This window comes from Ailuropoda melanoleuca, chromosome 3, assembly GCF_002007445.2.
Source record: "Ailuropoda melanoleuca isolate Jingjing chromosome 3, ASM200744v2, whole genome shotgun sequence".
Lineage (NCBI taxonomy): Eukaryota > Metazoa > Chordata > Mammalia > Carnivora > Ursidae > Ailuropoda > Ailuropoda melanoleuca.
This window is the reverse complement of record NC_048220.1, coordinates 29,251,886-29,273,510: the sequence shown is the minus strand read 5'-3', so window position 1 is coordinate 29,273,510 and position 21,625 is coordinate 29,251,886. Positions and strand designations below refer to the sequence as shown.

At 51.9% G+C, this 21,625-nt stretch overlaps 2 protein-coding genes and 1 long non-coding RNA gene across 21 annotated transcripts in view; 1 reads left to right on the top strand and 2 right to left on the bottom strand.

Annotated features, from left to right (window-relative positions):
• Nucleotides 1-446: 446 nt before the first annotated feature.
• Nucleotides 447-21,625, bottom strand: part of LOC100466380 (protocadherin gamma-C4) — a 181,669-nt gene continuing 160,490 nt past the window's right edge. For 16 of the 19 annotated variants that reach the window (XM_019795475.2, XM_034656146.1, XM_019795437.2 and 13 more), the window contains 3 exons: nt 16,179-16,237; nt 7,695-7,783; nt 447-2,457 (listed from right to left, as the gene is read on the bottom strand). In XM_019795475.2, coding sequence (XP_019651034.1) covers nt 2,231-2,457; nt 7,695-7,783; nt 16,179-16,237 — 375 coding nt within the window. In that variant the 3' untranslated portion in view covers nt 447-2,230. Of the gene's footprint in view, nt 2,458-7,694; nt 7,784-16,178; nt 16,238-16,456; nt 16,476-20,321; nt 20,387-21,625 lie in introns of those variants that run through there. The other 3 variants (XM_019795470.2, XR_004624038.1, XM_034656162.1) reach the window with 3 other exon arrangements.
• Nucleotides 6,154-11,513, top strand: LOC117801485. Its single transcript, XR_004624040.1, has 3 exons — nt 6,154-6,268; nt 7,533-7,802; nt 11,385-11,513. It is a non-coding gene; the product is annotated as an uncharacterized LOC117801485 (long non-coding RNA).
• The window catches only part of LOC109489026 (protocadherin gamma-A12-like), a 62,244-nt gene continuing 60,952 nt past the window's right edge, over nt 20,334-21,625 (bottom strand). Inside the window, 1 exon segment of the mRNA XM_034656172.1 lies at nt 20,334-20,386. Coding sequence (XP_034512063.1) covers nt 20,364-20,386 — 23 coding nt within the window. The 3' untranslated portion in view covers nt 20,334-20,363.

Below are 21,625 nucleotides of genomic sequence, written 5' to 3'. Positions count from 1 at the left end.
AAGAGGCGGAAACTAAGGAAATGTCCACCACCCGATTTCCAGCCGGCGCCAACGCACTCCCGCCCCCGCTCCAGGGTCCTCTTCTGCCTGGAGACTGGTGCCTAGAACCGTCAGGGAGACAGCGCCAGCATCCAAACGCCACACACCGCCTCGCTGCGCTCCGAAGCCCCCGCCCCCACAACAGACCCAGAAGCCGAGTACACACACAACGGTATACCGATCCACAAGCACGATCACGGTCAGCTGTACACTGTTACGTTTGCACAACAGTACTGCAAGCATACACAGCCACACCTGACAGACACAGCCTCACGGGCAATGACACAAGACCAAGACGCAAACACAATAATCGCCCCGCGACCCCGCCTTTCTTCCAGCACACGCCGCTTAGCTCGCCACTTCATCCACACACGACAGGAGCCTCCATCCCTGACACAGAACCGTTCAACCTTTCAGAAGAAACCTTTTAATTTTTTTTTTCAAAGAAAAAAGCCATATAAATATTAGAGTATAAAACTTGCGTGAGACACAGGAAAGGGAGTGGGTGGGGAAGCTACGTGACTATGCAAGAGAAGCACTTATAGGAGTCAGTACAGGGGAGGGGTCGCCGCAGCGCGTGGACACAGCACAAAACACAGCACGGGCCGCCGCAGGCTGATTCAAGGACAGACGGCTGCGCGGAGCCTCCGCCCACCCGCCACCACGGAAAAGCACACCGCACTACACTACTGGCTATTCGACACCAGCCGCAAGGGGGAGGGGGCTCTACACTACTGTTAGGGCTGGGGTGGGGTTCTTGCGCAGCCCCGCTGGAGGTACGGGACTGGGGCGGGGGAGGGCAGATGGGGGTGGGCAGAGAAAGGTCTATGCGCAAGGAGGCACTGGGGGACTTTAACCAGGCTCTGGCCACTAGGGGGCAGACTGGGGGGGCTGGGCGGTGGCCTTCACAGAGAAGAAATGGCACCTGGCAAAAGGAAGGAACAGAGGTTTGGGGAGTGCAGGGGGGCCCTGTGGAGAAGCCCTGATCCGGGGCTGAAACTTCCTGTCCACTTGGTCCCAGCTCTAGCTCCATGCCTCCCCAACCCAAGGACCAAGAATGGCCCAGCTGACCCTCCCCTGCTGCTGGGGCCACACTGATTCTTCTACCAGCGGCACCTCTGGAGTACCCAGCACCCACAGAGGGCCCTCTGACCTCTCCAGGGGACCTGGTCCTAAACGTCCTCAAACCTTCGATTGTAATGCCAGCTGAAATCCATTCATGCTAAAAGCTCAGCCCAAAGTTTACTGCCTTTATGTGGTAAATGAGGGTCCAGCCTGGTACTTGGTTTATGGCTGGAACTGGGGATCCGGCCAGTACCCTGGGGACATACAGAGCCTTCTACAAGACCCTGATAACCAGTAAGTCAAGCTTTATCCATCCCCCACATCCACATCCTTCCCTTCTTTATCTTACCACCCCATACTGTCTTGGAACATGCACTGGAGTCTCTTGTTTGGGGAGGGGGAAGTCACAGCATGCAGTGGGAACATCAAACAATGAAAAACAGAACAAAACACTGGTCCCGAGGCCTTTGGGAAGAGGCATGGTAGCAAAGTGCCCTCCCTAAATCCAGCAAGCATCAGTACCATGGGAATGGTGACCATGTCTCCCAAAACTTGAGCTTAGTCTCGGGCTCTGGAAGGAGATGAAAGGACTGGCACCAAACCATGCTTTGGGGGGGGGGGAAGTCTGAGAATTGGAGAGGCCTACAGGTTATGATGCCCTTCCAACTCCTCAGAACTATGAGCCTTTTTAGGTCACCAGGTACCCTCAACACCCCAACCACCTTACTCAAGAAAGAGGGGCTGATGAGGGAGTGGGGTGGGATGGGTAGGAGGGAGGCAGGGGATGGTAGATGGGCCTGATTAAATTTGGAAGATGGCAAAGTTCAGCTGTAACTAAAGGGGGTGTGATAAATGGTGTCTACACGAACCCCACTACCTCCATGGGCACAGCAATGGATTAGATGGGGGTTCCCAGCAGAACTCCCTTTGCATATTCAATCCCTTGGGGGCAGAGAGGGGGGTGTTGACTGGGCACTTGTTTCTGTTTCCCAAAGGGAGCATGGCCTGGATCCCTACCAGTATCCTGGGGGTGAGCCCTGAAAATCCGAGGCCTGGGTACAGGTAAGGAGAGACTGGGCTGGTTGGGGAGGGAAGCTGCCCTGTGGCTCCAGGCCCGGCCTCCACATTACTTCTTCTCCTTTTTGCCTGACTTCTTCTTGTTGCCGTTGCCACCTGCAGGGGCCTTGCCATCTCGCTTGCCGGCCGCGTTGGTCAGTGTGGCATTGCTGCCCGGGATGTAGACGTTCTGGCGGTAGTCGGGCACGTGCTGCAGGGTAAACTGAGGCCCGTAGCGGGCACTTAAGCCCATGGTGCCAGCGCCCCCTCCCAGGGTGGAGCTCCCATCAGCAGCTTCTGCAAGAGACAGAGGAAGGTCAGGAGCTAAACTCTGGGTCCCCAGAGTTTAGCACAACCAGTTAATGAAGACCTGCAAAGCACCCGGTCCTGATCCCGCGGAGCCCCGGGAATGTCCTCTCTATTCACATGAGGCAGATGGGAGACAGCCTAGATTTGATTCCCAGCTCTCTTACCTACTAACTGATTTGGGGCAAGTCTGCGTAAACTCCCCTATGTCTCTTCAGTTTTCTGATCTGTGAGACTGGTTAAAAGGAGCATCTGCTCTTCAGGTTTCGGTTAAGGCTAACGACGGTTAAAGCACCTAGAAGAGTGCCTATTGCACAGTAAGGGCTTAAAACATGCTAGCTGTTACTTTTCTCAGGGCTGAGTTAAAAGCTCTCAAATCCTTGCCCTAACCCCTCTCAAGGGAGCCCCTCTGGTGGCCACACCAGATCATGGGCTCCTGGAGGGCTGCAACCAGGACCCGTAGGTCCTTCTATCCTCAGGCCAGTGCCCGAGACGTGGGTAGTGTGGGGAGGACGACAGTTCCTGGGCATTCCGTTCAGAATAGTACCAGCCGCTGACAGCTACTGGCGCCAGGCACTCTGCCGGAGATGCATGGGCATGATGGCTTCCCCTCCATAGGACAACCCGGCGAGATAGGTGGTATTTGTCCCCACTTCACAGATGAGGAAAGCCAAGGCTTAGAGAAGGTAAACACTAACGCAAAGCCATAGCCAGCGGCACAGGTGAAAGCCCAGGTGGCTGAGTGTATCTAAGCGTCACTGTCGGGCAGAGTCACCACTACCCTTAGCAGCGGGGACCCCGTCGTCGCTCTGCGGAGAGCGGAGCGGGACAGACCACAGGGCTGAGCAGTGCTCTAAGAGGCTAAGCACAGGACCCCGGGAGCAGACAGCTCAGGTACGGGGCAGACGCAGGCTCAGAGCATCCGAGCTGAGCGACACCGCCCAGCTTCCCACCGTGCACAAGAAGAAACGGGGTCTAGGGAAGTACAAATGGGGCTCCCGCTCTGCATTACCCTGGGCGCTTGCTGGAAACGGAGACTCAGAATCTGCATTTTAACAAGATTTCCAAGTGATTCTGATGCACACTGAAGATAGAGAAGCACAGAATCGCTTACCTCACTGGGTTTTTGTGAGGCTTCAATGAGACAAGGCTCCAAGCAGCACCCAGGCACGTGCGAAGTGCGCCCCAAGGTGCAGCTGCCCCCACCCTCACCACCACACGCTGGGTGAGCGACTTCGACTCCACAGGGCTCCCTGACTGGGCCGGCAGGGAAATCCAGAAGTTTCCACCCCTCAGACGGAGTTCACCAGGGTTTCTGCGGGACTCCTCTGGCAGCGGGAGGGTTAAAGCCCCAGGAATTCCCAGCCCAACTGGCAGAAGAGCTCTGCTCCCAGCCTCCCTTTACTCCACCCTGGACCCTGGGAGTGGGTAGAGAGGGTGACTAAAGCCGGAGAGGCTGACTAATCCTGGGACACTAACCAGGGATTGAGAAACAGACCGGAACTATTTTCTAGACCAGCACCAGAGGGGGAGGGGAGAAGAGAAGGGAACAGAGACAGGAGAGAGGAGCCCCAGGCCTTCCACCTCCCCGCTCCTGCTCCAGCGCTCAGGTTTCCACAACCTCCATTCCAAGTCCCAAATCCCAGGATGTGAGGGCTTTGGGGTATGTGTGAAAGAGGCTGGGTGGGAGGGAGCAGCTGCCCACTTCCTTCTTTCTCCAGGCTAGTCCCCTCCCCCAGCCCTTTCATTCCACTGACTTTTCGATGTTTTCCCTAATTAACTCCAGGAGGGAGCCAAGCTCACCCTCCCCTCCAGCATCCCTCATCCAGCCTGGGAAGGGAAAGGAAGGGGGAGGGGGCCCAGATTCGGCTTCAAAGAGCTAGGATTCCAGAGTGATTTAGGGGCTAAAGGGGAGACTTCAGAGGCGCCAGAGAGAGGGAGAGAGAGGGACACACACACACACACACAGTCTGTCTCTGTCTCTCTCTCTCACGAGCATACACAAGAAAGGGAAATAAATGGGGAGAAACAGGAAGAAGGGAGGCAGAACAGGAGGGCAAGAGGGGCCTGACTGGGTAACTGGAGGCCAGGGCCACCCACATTCTGCAGGCACCCTAGATCTCTAAGGAGCACCCCAAGGGGGTGGAAACGACAAAGCCAGTTGTTGCCACCTCTCTCCAGAAGCATGGGCCTGACACTGGCCCAGTTCCTGTGGGGGGGGGGCACTGAAGTTGGGCTGGACTGAGAAGGGAGATGATGTGCAAACCCAGAGCCTAAGGCAAAAAAGAAAAAAAAAAAGGCTGACACTTGAGTTCCTTCTGGTCAGCTCTGCCACTAAAAAAACTGGGTGACCTTGGCAGAGGCCCTGCATGATTCAGGCCTCTGTTTCCCTATCTATAAATATGAGGGGGATAAGGTAGACTGTAGACTGTCTACAATGGCCCCTCCTTCTACCCTTCCAACACACAGTGAGCAGGGACCAAGATCTTTTCTATTCCCAGGAGAAACATTCTTTAAAAAGCAGCAAGAAAGGGGTGTCTGGCTGGTTCAATCAGTGGAGCATGTGACTCCCAATCTCAGGGTTGGGAGTTCAAGCCCCATGGTGGGTGTAGAGATTACTTAAAAATAAAATCTTCGAACAAAACAAAACAGCTCTGGTCTGAAGGTGGGAACAGCACTGGCCTCCTCTCTAGCTCCTGGCACCATAACCCCCTCCCCTACTTTGCCCTTCCCACCCCACCAGGGCTGGGACAGCACCTCCAGACAGGAGGCCTGGTCAAGCTAGACTAGGGCCAGTTGAACCACAAACCAGAGCCTCCTTGAAAACGCACTTTCCCCCAAATGTTTATTTAAAAAGCCTCCCAAGTGTACTTACTTTCCTTCTTCCTTACTCCTCCTCAGCAGCCCCTAGCGCCAGGCTGGGCTGGACTCCAGGAACCTCTCTGGCTTCAGGGCAGGGAAGCGGGTGTGAAAGTGAGAGTAGGGCCTGACCCTGCCACTTCAACCCTCTGGATCCATTCCCCAAGGCCCAAGCTTACGCTCAGGTCAGCTGCTGTGTGGGCCAGGGGGGTGGAGCCCTGACAGGGGAGCCTGCCTGCAGTGACCCAGGAAGGTCATGGGCCGTAAATACTGATTCCATTTGTTTTTTAAGTCTGGATTCAGGCCAAAAAGCCTGCTTCCTGGCCTTAACGCTGAAAACCACAACAGCTAAATATACCTGTCTGTTCACTTTCCTCAAGAACCTGACTTGGCATCTCCCAGGCCCACCCGCCTGCCTCTTTCATACTCAGTATCTGGCCCCTCCAGAAGTACAGCCCCCACCCAAGACCTGGGCCAGCTCTGTCCCAGAAGGCTGGCCTCCCGTCACTTCCCTCTTCCTCTCCCCCTTCACCTGCCATGGGCCTGGCTTCACTCAGCCTCACAGACATCTGGGAGAGGCTTGCCAGATTAAACCAAAAAAAAAAAAAAAAAAAAAAAGCAGGGTGCCCGATTAATGGCACTAATGTTTGGGGCCTACTTATGCGAAAATACTATTTGTTTACATGAATTAAAATTAACTGGTTATCCTGTATTGTGTCTAGCCCCTCTAGTCTGGGAGCAAAGCAGGACAGTAAGAGGAGTTCTGCCTCTGCTCCTGTTCAGGTAAAAGGGAAATGTAAACTGCATCTAAAGGCAGACATGGTCACTGCAGAAGAAAAGGCATGAACCTGGGAGTCGGACTGCATTAGAATCACCCATCTGCAGCTCTAAAGGGGGACCTGGGAGCAAGGGATTTCTCAGTTCTCTCATCTGTCAAATATAAGTAAGTAATCACAGACTGGCCTCGCAGTGCTGGTAAGAGGATTAACTGGTGTGAGGCCCGTCAAGTTGGCCACGCATGTGCCCAGGACAGTATACAGGGTGTGATTTTCGTGATTACCCTTCTGATTCGAACTGGTTCTCTACCAGCCGTCCACATGTGCTAGAGGCCAGCCCTTTCACTCCACTAGGTAAGCCTGGGGCTTTCATCCTCTGACAGCCTCCGAGGAACCCTAGAATTTGCTGCTCCTGCAACTCGTCCTTATTAACAGGCATTATTCTGCATTCTACGGGTCAATAAAGATAAGAATTAATCAATTTTAGCCTTTGCGTTACTCTGTCATTCCTGTGCTATGGCCTTACATTTGGCCCTCGCAACACCGCAGGAAGATCTGTCAGTGAAACTGAGGCCCCCAGGGGCTGAGGACCCTCCGTGAGGACTCACAGCTAAGTGTGGGTGCCCGGATTTTTTTTTTTTTTTAAAGATTTTATTTATTTATTTGACAGAGACAGAGACAGCCAGCAAGAGAGGGAACACAAGCAGGGCGAGTGGGAGAGGAAGAAGCAGGCTCACAGCGGAGGAGCCTGATGTGGGGCTCGATCCCATAATGCAGGAATCACGCCCTGAGCCGAAGGCAGACGCTCAACCGCTGTGCCACCCAGGCGCCCCCCGGATTTTTTTTTTTTTTGTTAATGTTATGTCAGTCACCATACAGTACATAAGGAACAGCAGAGAGGACATTAGGAGAAGGAAGGGTGCCTGGATTTGAATCCGGGTTGGCCCACCCCCAAGGCCTGCGCTGCTAAGTACTAATATCATTCGGTTGTTCTGTTGCCCTGCTCAGGACCCTTTTGACTCTTCCGGGCCAACAGTCAGTGCTGGATCTCTGCTGCATGTGCACTTCTGTTAGCCTTCTAGGAAAATCAAAATCCTGCTCTGCAGGTGGAGGCAACAAAAAAGAGAAGGGGTCTCCCAGGTCCACGGGTATTCTCGCACGCCCACTCGCACGGACGCGAGGCTCGGGTGTGCCAGGCCCACGGCTTTGTGCTCTACGGCAGCGTTGCATTTATCCTCACGACAAGCCCTGGACACCACTGCCTCCATTTCCTTGGCTGAAGAAGGGTTAGTGAGATTAAGCAAACGATCAAATTCCCAAAGACAGTGGCAGAACGAGGATCCAACCTATGCTGTCCCCTGCCGAAGCTGGAATCTTAACACTACTGCCTACACCCCCTCAATAAATCTTTCCTTTTCTGCTCTCCTTTAGGCATCCCTCCCGCTGTTTCTCAGTCTGGCTTTTGGCCAGGAATGAGGAGTCCCCTCAGAGCAGCTGAAAGATCCAGAGATGCCATGCAGGTGGATGGCCAGTCTTGAGGCCTGGCAGCTGCAGGACCACCCCAAACCCCCCACGCAGAGGGGCACAACTCACCACTGGCAGAGGCCAGGATCATGGCCTGCAGCATCTCCGTGTCAAACTGGTTGTTGGGCCACGTGCCAGTCTCATCGCCATTCTGGGAGCTGCAGAGAGAGTGGGCTGGTGAGTACGGCCTCCTGGGCCAGCCCAGGCCACGCCCCTCCCTCCTCTCCCAGGGAACCCAGATCTAGCACCCTGTGTCTCCATCCCATGCCAAAAGACAGCCCATAGGATCAGAACAGGTAACGTTTGCAAATCCTTTAGAAAAAATCCCTCTGCTGAGCACACTTGCTTGCCTTGCACCATCTATAAAAAAACCTTTTCTGAGGCACTTCCCTAATTCCTCAAGCTCCCTCTCACAGCAAATCCAGTGCAGATACTGTTCTCTAGACTGCCAGTTTCCAACCTCTGCTTTGGTAACATGAATAAAAATTGTCAGAGGGGATGCCTAAGCCCACCCGGACCGGCCCGGGTGCCTCCGCGTGGCAGCCCCAGTGGCCCTGCTCCTGCTGCTGTAGCTGAGACAGGGCCTGCCTGCCTCCGACCGAAGGACCTAGTTAACACCGTCAGACACGCCAAGCACTCAGGAAAACATGAGGTGCTCGATAATTGTTAAAAATGCCAACTTATAAAGGACCCAAAGGAATTCCAACCCAACTCGGACTTTTCCCACAGTGACTATTTCCCTGCTTTGTTGGAATTTGGAAATATGACATTATTTCTGTCTCTGAGGTGGGGCACCCTGACACACACACACACACACACACACACACACACACACACACACGGTCTATTAGGTGATCCTTGGCACCCTCTGGCAAAGTTCCTCAACAGATATCTCTCGCCAAATGAATGGGAAACAAATCCACGGAGAGAGTGAGGTCACATGATGAGGGAAGGATGTGGGACCAGGGGAGTGGCTGCCAGGCAGGCCTTGAATGCATGAGCCTGAGAGACAGAGAGAGAGGGAGCACAAGAGAGTGAACATGAGTGAGCGCAAGAGCACGATCGCATCTGTGCATTCTGTCATGGTGGGTGAGCACAGCCAAGAAATGCTTTGCAATTTTTCCAAGTTCTGTCCTTTGTTATGGTTTCCCCTGATATGGGATTCCCCATCCCCAGCAAGGTGAACTTAGTCTAAGGCTTAGATCAGAGCACAGCTGCAGGGTGTGACCTCTACACCATCGCATCAAACAGTTAGGGTTGGAGGGAAAGTAGGAGGCTCATTTCTCTTTCAGAGTGAGAAGAGGTGAAATTCTGTGTCCATTTATTCAACCAACATTTACTGAGCAATGACTGCACCAGGCACTGGGCGAGATACTGCAGTTATAGTTGGGAACATGACTGAGATAGTTTGTCTCTATGCTGCTCACGGTCCATATTGAGAGGCTGACATTAAATAATTACACAATTATTTCATTGTGACTGTGACAAGTGCCGTGAACACAAACAGCAGGGTGGAGAGGGAAGTCTTGATTTAGTAGGGGCTATGGGCTCAATCAGTCCAGGCTTCCCTAAGGAAAAGGGAAGTGAGAAGACAGGGAATTTAAATTGGAAGGCATTTCCAGGTGACGTGCAGGACCATTCCAGCTAAACCAAAGTAGGAGCAATGACAGAAAATCACCACCTTGCAAGCAGCAATCATCAGGGAAGACGAAAATATTACAAGGGGAAGGTTGCTGCACAATCTCAAATACCACTCACATGGTACTTATTTGTCAAATATTAAAAAATATCTTTGTAATGGAGAGAGCTGGAGATACCACTTAACTAAGTGAACAAAGGGAGTATCACTGACAGCTGGACAGACGGACATGAAATCATTCCCATGTAATGCAGTGGGGGGGTGCCGTGTCGCACAGGCAGTATTCCTACCAAAACTGTTAACCTGATTTCACTGTGAGGAAATGCAAATCCAGATTGTGGGACATTTTAAAAGACAACTGGCTTGGACCCTAAAAAATGTCTTTTGTGGGGCGCCTGGGTAGTGCAGTCGTTAAGCGTCTGCCTTCGGCTCAGGGCGTGATCCCGGCGTTATGGGATCGAGCCCCACATCGGGCTCCTCTGCTATGAGCCTGCTTCTTCCTCTCCCACTCCCCCTGCTTGTGTTCCCTCTCTCACTGTCTCTCTCTGTCAAATAAATAAATAAAATCTTAAAAAAAAAAATCTGTCGTGAAAAACAAAAAAGGTAAGGCGGCTGTTCTACATTGAAGGAGATGAGACAGCTATGGCGAGCAAATACAATTCACGCTCTTTGATTGAATCCTAGATTTGAAAAAAAGTACCAGAGGTGTGGCTGGCTCAGTTGGGAGAGCGTGCAACCTTACAGTCATGAATTCAAGCCCCACGTTGGGTGCAGAGCTTACTTTAAAAAACAAACAAACAAAACCCACCAAATAGGTTAAAAGACATTTCAGGAACATTTATGAATATCTGCTAGACTATATATTATTGCACTAATGTTTAATTTCTCAAACGATCATTGTTTTATGGTTTGTAGGACAATGCTACTATTAGGAGTTATATACAGAAGTTTTTCAAATGTTATGATGTCTGCCACTCTCAAATGATTCAGGAAAAAAAAATGTCGTGTGTGTGTGTATAGAGAGAGAGAAAAGCAAACGTGCAAAATATTAACTGATTAATCTAGGTAAAAACAGTATTTGCATGTTCATCACACTATTTTTGATAAGTCAACTTTTTGGTAAGCTTGAAACATTTCAGAGTAAAGAACGGAGAAGTAAAGTAAGTATGTAGGACAGGGTGTAGCGCTGGGGGACAGCGCTTTCCAGGCAGAGAGAGTAACATGCCCCAAGCCTCTGCGGCTGGGAAAAGCATGGCCAGTTCAGCGGACTAAGGGAAGCCAGTGTGGCTGCCCCAAGGGGAGGCAGTGTGGGGTGCTGAGAATGTAGAAATGGATACTAAAGATTTTGGTCTCATCCTAAGATCTCTAGCAAGTCACTCAGGTGTTTAAAGCAGGGCAAGGGGGGGCGTGTCATGATGGGATTAAAATATTTAAAGATTGCTCTTGCTCCTGGGTAAGGACCAAGGGTTAAGGGTACCTTTGGGAGGACAGGAGCCCAGTGATGGGGCCTCAGCCAGCTCTGTCTCCATGGAAATCCAGGGGTCTTTACCTGCAGCCCTGCTGAGCAGTCACTGGGCCTGCTAGAGGGCACAGGCTGAGGCAGATGGGCTCACGCCTAACTGAAGAGCTGGACTGGGATAGAGTTGGGAGAACAAGGTCAAAGGTAGGAAGCAAAGAGAAGGGCTCCGGGTGAACAAGGGCAGTGTCAGATACTAGATTAGGAGGATGCCCTGCCGGGACTGGGTAATGGTGTTGAGGGAATAAAGGTGAGTGAAGGGATGGGTCTGGAACCCTGATGGGCTGGGCTGGGGGAGGATTCTTGGGCAATGGCTGAAGGCTGGAGGCTAAGAAGGTGAGCAGGCTGCCAGCTCTGTGAAGCTGGGCACGAGGTAAGTGGAGGGGGGGGAAACTTCTTGAACAATTTGCTGAGAGCTTCCTGTTCTCTGGGTTGTGAGCTGACTAAATTATATGTAATTTAGTTATATATATAATTTGGTTGTATATATTTAGTTTATATACAGTTTAGTTTATGTATAGTTTAGTTACAGCTTAGTTAGCTCGCCTATTTGAGCCTCAGAACCACCTGCAGGTAAGTGTTATCATGATTCTCTCTTTCCCAGCAGATAAATCCTGGGCTCAGAGGGGCTGAGAGATTCCTGAAGCCACACAGCTGCTCCCTGGCAGAGCTGCAACCTGAGAGAGGCCTCCCTGACTCGGAAGCCCATGCTCTTCTACACGACACGCCACTGGGCTTCCCCACGGAGGCCCTGAAGCGCCCACAGCGGGGACAGGGGGCTCTTCCAGGAATTAGGAGACGGTGAAAAATGAAAGTGGAGGAGATGGACTACCTCTAACTGACCATTTTCCAAGCATCCACTATGTGTCAGAGCCTGTAGCAGGCCCTAAGACTAAGAGTTGAGAGAAGCAGTTCTTGCCCTAAGGAGTCTGTATTCCGGTGCGCTGGGTGTGTGTGTGGGGGAACGTCCCAGAGGCTGGGCTGTGGGAAAAGGCTCCCTGCAGCAGGATGCAAAAAGGGAGAAATCTGGGGAAGTTACCTCTGACAAGAGCCTAGATTTAACTGTGTTAAAAAGTAAATACATACGTATTTTTTGACATAGTAAAAGCCTGTCAGCTTTTTAAAATACACATCATAGGGCACCTGGGTGGCTCAGCGGTTAAGCATCTGCCTTTGGATCCCAGGGTCCTGCTCAGCAGGGAGCCTGCTTCTCCCTTTCCCTCTGCTGCTCCCCCTGCTTGTTCTCTCTCTCAAATAAATAAAATCTTAAAATAAAATAAAATAAAATAAAATAAAATAAATAAAATAAAATAAAATAAAATAAAATAAAATAAAATAAAAATAAAATAAAAAACATCATATGTCCATATGAGGGGCTACTAGGCAACAATTAACTTCTGAAAATTTTTTTCCTGCCATGGGGAAATTCTCATGGTATACAGCAAAGAGAACACAAACAGATGATAATGCTGATGGAACTCAATTACTAAGGGAAAAAAATGGTGAGAAATATACCACATCACTGAGAGTAAGAGTTTGTGAACAAGTCTGTGAACAATTTATTTCGGTGAATCAGATTTTAAAAAAGGAAAAAACACCTGTGCATGTTGTTTGAGGGCACAAAGAAGAAAGTTTAGAAATACATATATGAAAATATTAAAGAGCTTAACAGATCTGAGACACTCAACCAAATATTAAAATGTGGGCCTTAATTTGGATAAGTGCACAAATGAGTTAACAGAGAGACATATAATTGGGGAAATGTCAATATAGACTGGATATCTGATACTAGCTTATCAATATTATATTACTTAGTATTAATATATTATTAGTTTATTAATATTATTACGAGTGCTTACATGTTAAAAAAAAAGAACTGCCAGACAGTGAAGACTCAGATTAAATGATATGAAGGCTGAGATCTGTTTCAAAATAATTCAAAGGGGTAACAGGGTGGAGACCCAAGTGAAACAAAGTAGGTCATTAGTTGGAGCTGGAAAGTGGGAACACAGAGGTTCATTGTACCATTCTACTTCCGTACAGATTTGAAAATTTTCATATTCAAAAAATGTTAGTTGGGGGCTCTCTGGATTGTGAAATTAGATGCTTTCTCTTTTAAATTTTTCCTCTATTTCTCATGCTTCTATAACGAGCGTGTATTTTTTTATAAGCAGCAAAAAAAAGTCACTACTTGCCCACTGAGTGACGGCCTAAACTGAGGGGAGCAGGACGAGGGTCTCTCTGAGGAGGGGGAATCGAAGGATAGGGTGGAGCCATCAAGGGAGAACAGAGTGGAGACCAGGAGAAGCTAAGTGGAGACTCTCTCCTCTGTGGAGAGACTGGGAACAGCTGCAGGGTGGGGCCTGGGTTACAGCCTGAGAAGGGACCAGTGGTTTGCTGGGTTCAGCGCTTGAGGTAACAGCTGCTGAGATAAGAAGCCAGAAGGGTGACTCGAGAAGGGATACTGGCTGGAAGGAGGAGAACCTGGCAAGCAGGGACTTCACAACTTGTCTTTCTCCCTTTGGTCTAGGCAATGTGACCCAGTGCTGACTTGAACTTGAACTAGGTTTACTGGAGAACTCAACAGCAGCCCTGCTCTGAAGCTGGTGTGCCAGTAGTCGAGATGGTAGGGACAGAGTGGAACAGAGAAGGGGTAGAGGGCCGGAATCAGAGTTAGACTGAGTAAGAGAAATCTCCCCTCTTCATCCTCTCACTCCAATTTACTCATCAGAATGGCAGCAAAGAAAGAATTCCCCGTCAGTCCAGTCTGCTGACCCTGAGAGGCTTTACCACAAGGCCTTTGCATATGCTCTTCCCTCCCTCCTTCAGCTGGTTAATTCCTACTTAGCCTTCAGATCTCAGCAATACCTCATTTCCTCATAGATGTCCTCCTGCTCCCCGACCAAGTCAAATCCCTATTTGATGCTCTCACCACCAGGTCTGCTCTTCATAGCACTTGGGATAACTGCAATCTTACATTTATTTTTTATTTTTGGTTAATATGTGTCTCACTCAACATACAGTAAACTCCTCGAGGACAGGGAACAGGCCTATTTTATTACCTCCTACAGCTAGAATGCGACCTGGCCTCCAGGAGGTGCTTACTAACTATGGAATGAATGAAAGAGGAAAGCTGCAGTTACTGGACTGAGACCTTAATGTTTATTGCATCTGGGCCATTTTGGAACTCCAACAGGAATGTGCGTCCCATCCCCCTCAAGTTAACTAAGGAAGGGAGCCTTCTCTTACATCTCCCCAAGAGCTCCTATGTGTATTTCAGGCCACCAAGTCTCTCATTAGATGAAAAGGGACTTGGGCCAGGGGTAAGGTGCTCAACCCAGGGGGCACATCACAAGCAGTCTGTGGGCCTCCCAGGTGCACCAGTGAATTCCATTACAGGGCCAGTACGGTCTGGGGTGGGGGTGGGGGTACAGGGGTCACAAGCTGCCCCTTGCTTCTCACCACCTCGGCTCCCGCCTGGAGGCTTTCTCTACATTCACATGACTCTCTTCTTCTCAGAGCTTACTATGATTTGTAACTAGACATTTTTTTAGTGTGATTTGTTGTCACTTTTCTGTCTCACCTGCTGGTCTGGAAGTCTATGAGTTCAAAGATGTCTGCTTGTTCATTCTTGTAGGACAGTGTTTAGAAAAGGGCCTGGCTCATAGTAGATGCCCAACACATAAGCAATGAACGAATGAACACGTGAGTGAACACATGAATGACCTGACAGATAAGCAATAGGCTGGCAAGGCCACTGGGGCAAAAGAAGACAGATGGGGTCAAGGGAGGGGCGATGGCAGTCCCAGCCATCTGGCTTGCTGCCTCCTAGGGGCCTTCTCGGAGGTGGAGGCTCCAGCACATACCAAGGTCTCCTGGGTCCTTGTGGCATTGCGGGCTCGCCACCTGCAGCATGCAGGGACACATGGGCAGTAAGGGCCTAGGCAGCGAGGAGGCAGGGGAAGGGTGCCTAAGTTCTGCCCCCCCCCCCCCCCCNCTAAGTTCTGCCCCACCCCAGGTTCCCTAGACTCCTCCAGGCTCCTGACTTCTAACAGGGAGGCCTGGCCCCAAGCCCACCCACTCCCCTCAGACCAACTGAAGGTCTTTCTACAGTTTCCCTCCCCACCACCCGCAGGGGGTTCCTGTCTCAGCAGGAATTCATACTGACTGAAATGAGCAGCTGGGGCAGCCAGGATGGGAGGGCGTGTGTGGTGGTAAGCACTGATCAAAGACTGTGTGTGTGTGAAGGGGAGGGGGAGGGAGGGGGGCACGTGTGTGCTGGCTTGCCCACAAGTACAAAGAAATAAGAGACAGGATGAAAGGGAGACAAAGGGAGATAAAGAAAGAGTAACAGAAAGAGGCTCAGGGATGCAGACAGAGAGAGACTATACACTTAGAGAGACATACAGAGAGAGACAGAGACACAGGCTGAGAACAGAGAAGAAATCAGAAATAGCACGAGATTAAGAAACCAAGAGACTGGAAACAGAGGAACACAAGGACGCTAGGCAAGAGGGAGAGACAGAAAAGAGGTCAAAGAAAGAGGGAGGCAGAAACAGAGAGGAGAAGAAACAGGGACTGAGACTAAGGAAGGGTCACATGTATTAATTCCACATTTCCTGAGCACCCAGCATGGCAGGTGCAGTGTGAGGCACAGATCCGTGCAAGCAGACACAAATGGCAGGGACTAAGATGCAGCGATAAAGACAGAAACTGAGGCAGAGACAGAAAGAGAGGGAGAGGCAGAGACTGCGAACTGAGACAGAGACTGAGGGAAGGGCAACAAGATAAGAAAGAGTGGCAGAGAAAACAGGCCTGTAGGTAGAGAGGCAGGACCAGCGGCAGGACCTAGGGCAGCCTGGAGCCAGGGCAGGACCAGGGAGACCTGCCCCTTGGCTCCTGCTCCGTCCCACCTCCAGCTGTGCAGTCTCCACCTTCCCCCACAGCTGCCTGGCCTCCCTCACCTCTGGCCCTGATCTTTCCTGCTGGCTCTGAAGGAGGATCTGACTGCTGACAGCGCCTCCAGTCCCCCTCCTGTCCCCCGAGTCTCTGCCGGAACCCCAGCCCAACCTGGAGCAGGAGGATGGAGGAATTAGATGGGTATAAAACACTTCCTTTCCACCCAGAGACCACCTTAAGACCAGGAGATAGGTAAAGGTTCACATGGGGAGAAGGGAGGGGCTGAGTGTGTGCAATGAGCGTTCAAAAGAGCCAGAGTAGAAGCCTCTTCCTTCTGGGGTCTGTGTACCAGCCCCCACTACATGAAAACCTCCCTGAAATCTGGAACTGAGGGAAGGAGCCATTTGTAGCAAATCCTGAGCCCTCCTCCACCCTCTCCCACGTCATTGCTGAGAACATGCCGCAGAGAAGAGGGTGGGCTGGAGAGGCGGTCACCTACCCGCTGGTGCCGGGTCTCTGGGCCTGAGAGAATCGCCAGTCCGTGTTGGGCGGGGCTTGCTGTGGAGAAAACAGAGGGAAAGGGGCTGAGTACTCACAAGCAGTCAGAATGTCACCAGAGCCTGGGTCTGGGCAGGGAGAAAGAGACAGGAATGGACACAGAGAAGAAAAGAGGATAAGAGGAGGGAGGGGCAGACTCCTCTCCGAAGACAAAATGTACCCCAGGTCCCAGAGGTCTGAGGTACCGGAGGCAAAGAGATAAAATAACATTGATCTGACCATAGCGAGCAAACCCAGATTCCTTTACTAAAGAAAAGAGCTGAACTGAGATTCAAGAGCAGAAAGTATCTTCTGTGGAACCCGGGGGAGGGGTGCAGAGAACTCCCCCCCCAACAGATTTTCATGAGAATTCCACCAGCCCTAGAAAGAATGTATTCAGTTCCACAGCTGGGAACAAAGCATCCTTGCAGCAAGATGGCTGCTGCTCCGGGTAACCCTTTTTGCACCAGGTTGTGCTGTAACATATTCAGAGGGACCCCTCCTCCAGGCCCTTGGCTCTCAACGATCGCTTCCCACAGCTAAACACATTATTAATTTAGGAGTCATGCCAGACTGAGTCTTTGCAGGGCATCCAAGCCCCAGGACACCTCTCACCCCTAGAACTCTGCCAGACAATGGCTGTGACTGAGGAGGAGAGAACAAGGCCGCTCTGTCTGGGATAGAGAAAACTGCTGGGAGGGAGCCCAGCCGAGTTCAGGCTCCCACAGCCTCTGAGCAGAGCCAGCGAAGTCTCCAGGGCCCCTAAGAGGCTGATCTGTGGTCACATCCCACCTGGATGAAGGTGTGGGACTTTGACAGGCGCTTCACTCCCGAGTCCAGAGGGCGGGCTCTCTCGCGCTCTCTCTCTCTCTCTCTCACATCACACACACACACACACACACAGCACCCCGAGAGCCATCTCCTTCCCTGTGCTGAGGTGTGCTGGTAATTAACTCTCACACGCACTCCCAGAAGCAGAGAAGAAATGTGAACATCTCTGATTACACTGGGGAGAAGAGAGACCCAAGGCTGCCAAATGACTCACTCTGAGGCTCCCAGGTGGCAGTGATATGAGAACCCAGAAATTTAGCATCCCAGATACACCACAAGTCCCCAGCAGCAGTTCAGCTGCGTGGGGAGAGCACGGGCTGCCTACTCCTCACTCAGACACGGGAGAATCTTCATCAAGATGCGAGAACCGCGACAGACTGGAAGAGAGCTGCAGGGCCGAACTCCCAACGTGCATATGGACGGCAGGTCCGAAGCATGTTCAGTGAGGGCTGCTCAGGGGTAAGAAGCCCCAGGAGACTTTTCTCTAACATATAAAGCCCTAAAAGGGAAAGAATCCCATCCACGCCCCATCCCAGCAGATGCAGACTGCCCTCCTGTCCTCCAGCTTTACAAGCGCAAGTGACTCAAAGTACAAATTCTGGAGTTAGACCTGAGTTAGAGCTTTCTCTACCACTCACCCTGTGAACTTGAGCAAGTCATGTGGCCTCTGTGAAATTCAGTCATAAGGTGAGGAAGCTAGTATCTGTCCAACAAAAATGGGAAGAACGAGTGAGATGTGGTACTCGGAGGAGGTATCGCAGTAAGGCTCTCTCAATCAGCTATCACATGCGGGTGTTGTTTCAAACTGTAATTCGGATTTGGTAGGGGCAGGGAGGAACACAACTATAGTTTAAATAAAAGCTCCTGAGATTGTGGAAACTTGTGCCTTTTACTACTACAGTTGCCCCACGTACGAGGGCCCCCTGGTACCTGGCAGTGGCTGTGGCTTTCCATCAGGCCGAGAAGGACAAACTCGACAGAATCTCAGATACTTTGGCCACCCCCAAAGCCCTGACCCGAGATTGCAGGAACACATCAAGGTTACGACGGAGCCAAAAGCCTATCTCTGAGTGTCCAGGTGCTCCACGTTCCCACTTCTTGTGATAGGACAGGCAGTGACTGTCACTGAAGCCCCAGGCTGCCTATCCTACTCTTGGGCCACAGGGTAGCTGAGCCAGACCCCCAAGGCTTCTGGGCTGGAGGCAACCTGACCTCTGCTTAGAGCCCCAGGGGGATGGAGCAGCCAACCCCGGCCCTAGAATTCCCAGGCTCATAAACCCCTGTGCAGACCTGGTCTAGCCTCAGGTGGATGCAGGAAAAGGCTCCTGAGTCTTTGCAGGCCCTGGGAAACCATGCCATGGGATCCTCAACAGGGTGTGATCAGTCAGCAGTGAGTACCTCCGAGGCCAGCAGCCAGGTGGATGGGAAGCCATGAGGGGCCTGGGGACAGCCAGTGCATGTGAACTTGACCAGCAAGCACTGGCAGTTAAAGGCGGCATGCATGTAAGACCAAGTGCAGGTGTGTGTGTATGTGGGTGCAGATGAGGTGAGCCAGTGGGTGTGTTCTACAGGGAGGACGTGCATGAAGCCTGGATGTACGCCTATCCTGTCTACAGACGCATTTGTTTGATGGGCGGGGGTGGGGGGGGTAGGGATGGCTGAGATTAACAGTGAAGTCACCCATCAAGGGAGTGGAAAAAGGAAACCTAAAGACTGGCAGAGCAAGCTGGCTCAGGAGTCAAGGAGGCTGAGTGCAGGGGTACATTCGTGACTGACTCCACCCAGGACCACGCCCCCCCCAACCCTGGCCATAAAAGATTACCGGCCACCAGCCTTTTCTGAGCATGGGTGGCAGGGACTGCTTCTGCTTCCCTTCACATACAATCACCACCACCTCCTGGTACTCAAGAGTCCCATCCCCACCTTGGCATTCCAAGCAATCTGTCCGAATGGTCCCAGAAATCGGGTGGAGTTCAGGCAACATGGCGCTCCATGCCCCTCTCCACCCCTCGACCCCCACCCCTGCCCCAGAGCAGTGGATGCAAAAAGTCCCTTTGGTGGATGGGCTGCTTCTCCATCGCAGCCCACAGGGGTCGNGCTGAGATTCAAGAGCAGAAAGTATCTTCTGTGGAACCCGAGGGAGGGGTGCAGAGAACTCCCCCCCCAACAGATTTTCATGAGAATTCCACCAGCCCTAGAAAGAATGTATTCAGTTCCACAGCTGGGAACAAAGCATCCTTGCAGCAAGATGGCTGCTGCTCCGGGTAACCCTTTTTGCACCAGGTTGTGCTGTAACATATTCAGAGGGACCCCTCCTCCAGGCCCTTGGCTCTCAACGATCGCTTCCCACAGCTAAACACATTATTAATTGGAGTCATGCCAGACTGAGTCTTTGCAGGGCATCCAAGCCCCAGGACACCTCTCACCCCTAGAACTCTGCCAGACAATGGCTGTGACTGAGGAGGAGAGAACAAGGCCGCTCTGTCTGGGATAGAGAAAACTGCTGGGAGGGAGCCCAGCCGAGTTCAGGCTCCCACAGCCTCTGAGCAGAGCCAGCGAAGTCTCCAGGGCCCCTAAGAGGCTGATCTGTGGTCACATCCCACCTGGATGAAGGTGTGGGACTTTGACAGGCGCTTCACTCCCGAGTCCAGAGGGCGGGCTCTCTCGCGCTCTCTCTCTCTCTCACATCACACACACACACACACACAGCACCCCGAGAGCCATCTCCTTCCCTGTGCTGAGGTGTGCTGGTAATTAACTCTCACACGCACTCCCAGAAGCAGAGAAGAAATGTGAACATCTCTGATTACACTGGGGAGAAGAGAGACCCAAGGCTGCCAAATGACTCACTCTGAGGCTCCCAGGTGGCAGTGATATGAGAACCCAGAAATTTAGCATCCCAGATACACCACAAGTCCCCAGCAGCAGTTCAGCTGCGTGGGGAGAGCACGGGCTGCCTACTCCTCACTCAGACACGGGAGAATCTTCATCAAGATGCGAGAACCGCGACAGACTGGAAGAGAGCTGCAGGGCCGAACTCCCAACGTGCATATGGACGGCAGGTCCGAAGCATGTTCAGTGAGGGCTGCTCAGGGGTAAGAAGCCCCAGGAGACTTTTCTCTAACATATAAAGCCCTAAAAGGGAAAGAATCCCATCCACGCCCCATCCCAGCAGATGCAGACTGCCCTCCTGTCCTCCAGCTTTACAAGCGCAAGTGACTCAAAGTACAAATTCTGGAGTTAGACCTGAGTTAGAGCTTTCTCTACCACTCACCCTGTGAACTTGAGCAAGTCATGTGGCCTCTGTGAAATTCAGTCATAAGGTGAGGAAGCTAGTATCTGTCCAACAAAAATGGGAAGAACGAGTGAGATGTGGTACTCGGAGGAGGTATCGCAGTAAGGCTCTCTCAATCAGCTATCACATGCGGGTGTTGTTTCAAACTGTAATTCGGATTTGGTAGGGGCAGGGAGGAACACAACTATAGTTTAAATAAAAGCTCCTGAGATTGTGGAAACTTGTGCCTTTTACTACTACAGTTGCCCCACGTACGAGGGCCCCCTGGTACCTGGCAGTGGCTGTGGCTTTCCATCAGGCCGAGAAGGACAAACTCGACAGAATCTCAGATACTTTGGCCACCCCCAAAGCCCTGACCCGAGATTGCAGGAACACATCAAGGTTACGACGGAGCCAAAAGCCTATCTCTGAGTGTCCAGGTGCTCCACGTTCCCACTTCTTGTGATAGGACAGGCAGTGACTGTCACTGAAGCCCCAGGCTGCCTATCCTACTCTTGGGCCACAGGGTAGCTGAGCCAGACCCCCAAGGCTTCTGGGCTGGAGGCAACCTGACCTCTGCTTAGAGCCCCAGGGGGATGGAGCAGCCAACCCCGGCCCTAGAATTCCCAGGCTCATAAACCCCTGTGCAGACCTGGTCTAGCCTCAGGTGGATGCAGGAAAAGGCTCCTGAGTCTTTGCAGGCCCTGGGAAACCATGCCATGGGATCCTCAACAGGGTGTGATCAGTCAGCAGTGAGTACCTCCGAGGCCAGCAGCCAGGTGGATGGGAAGCCATGAGGGGCCTGGGGACAGCCAGTGCATGTGAACTTGACCAGCAAGCACTGGCAGTTAAAGGCGGCATGCATGTAAGACCAAGTGCAGGTGTGTGTGTATGTGGGTGCAGATGAGGTGAGCCAGTGGGTGTGTTCTACAGGGAGGACGTGCATGAAGCCTGGATGTACGCCTATCCTGTCTACAGACGCATTTGTTTGATGGGCGGGGGTGGGGGGGGTAGGGATGGCTGAGATTAACAGTGAAGTCACCCATCAAGGGAGTGGAAAAAGGAAACCTAAAGACTGGCAGAGCAAGCTGGCTCAGGAGTCAAGGAGGCTGAGTGCAGGGGTACATTCGTGACTGACTCCACCCAGGACCACGCCCCCCCCAACCCTGGCCATAAAAGATTACCGGCCACCAGCCTTTTCTGAGCATGGGTGGCAGGGACTGCTTCTGCTTCCCTTCACATACAATCACCACCACCTCCTGGTACTCAAGAGTCCCATCCCCACCTTGGCATTCCAAGCAATC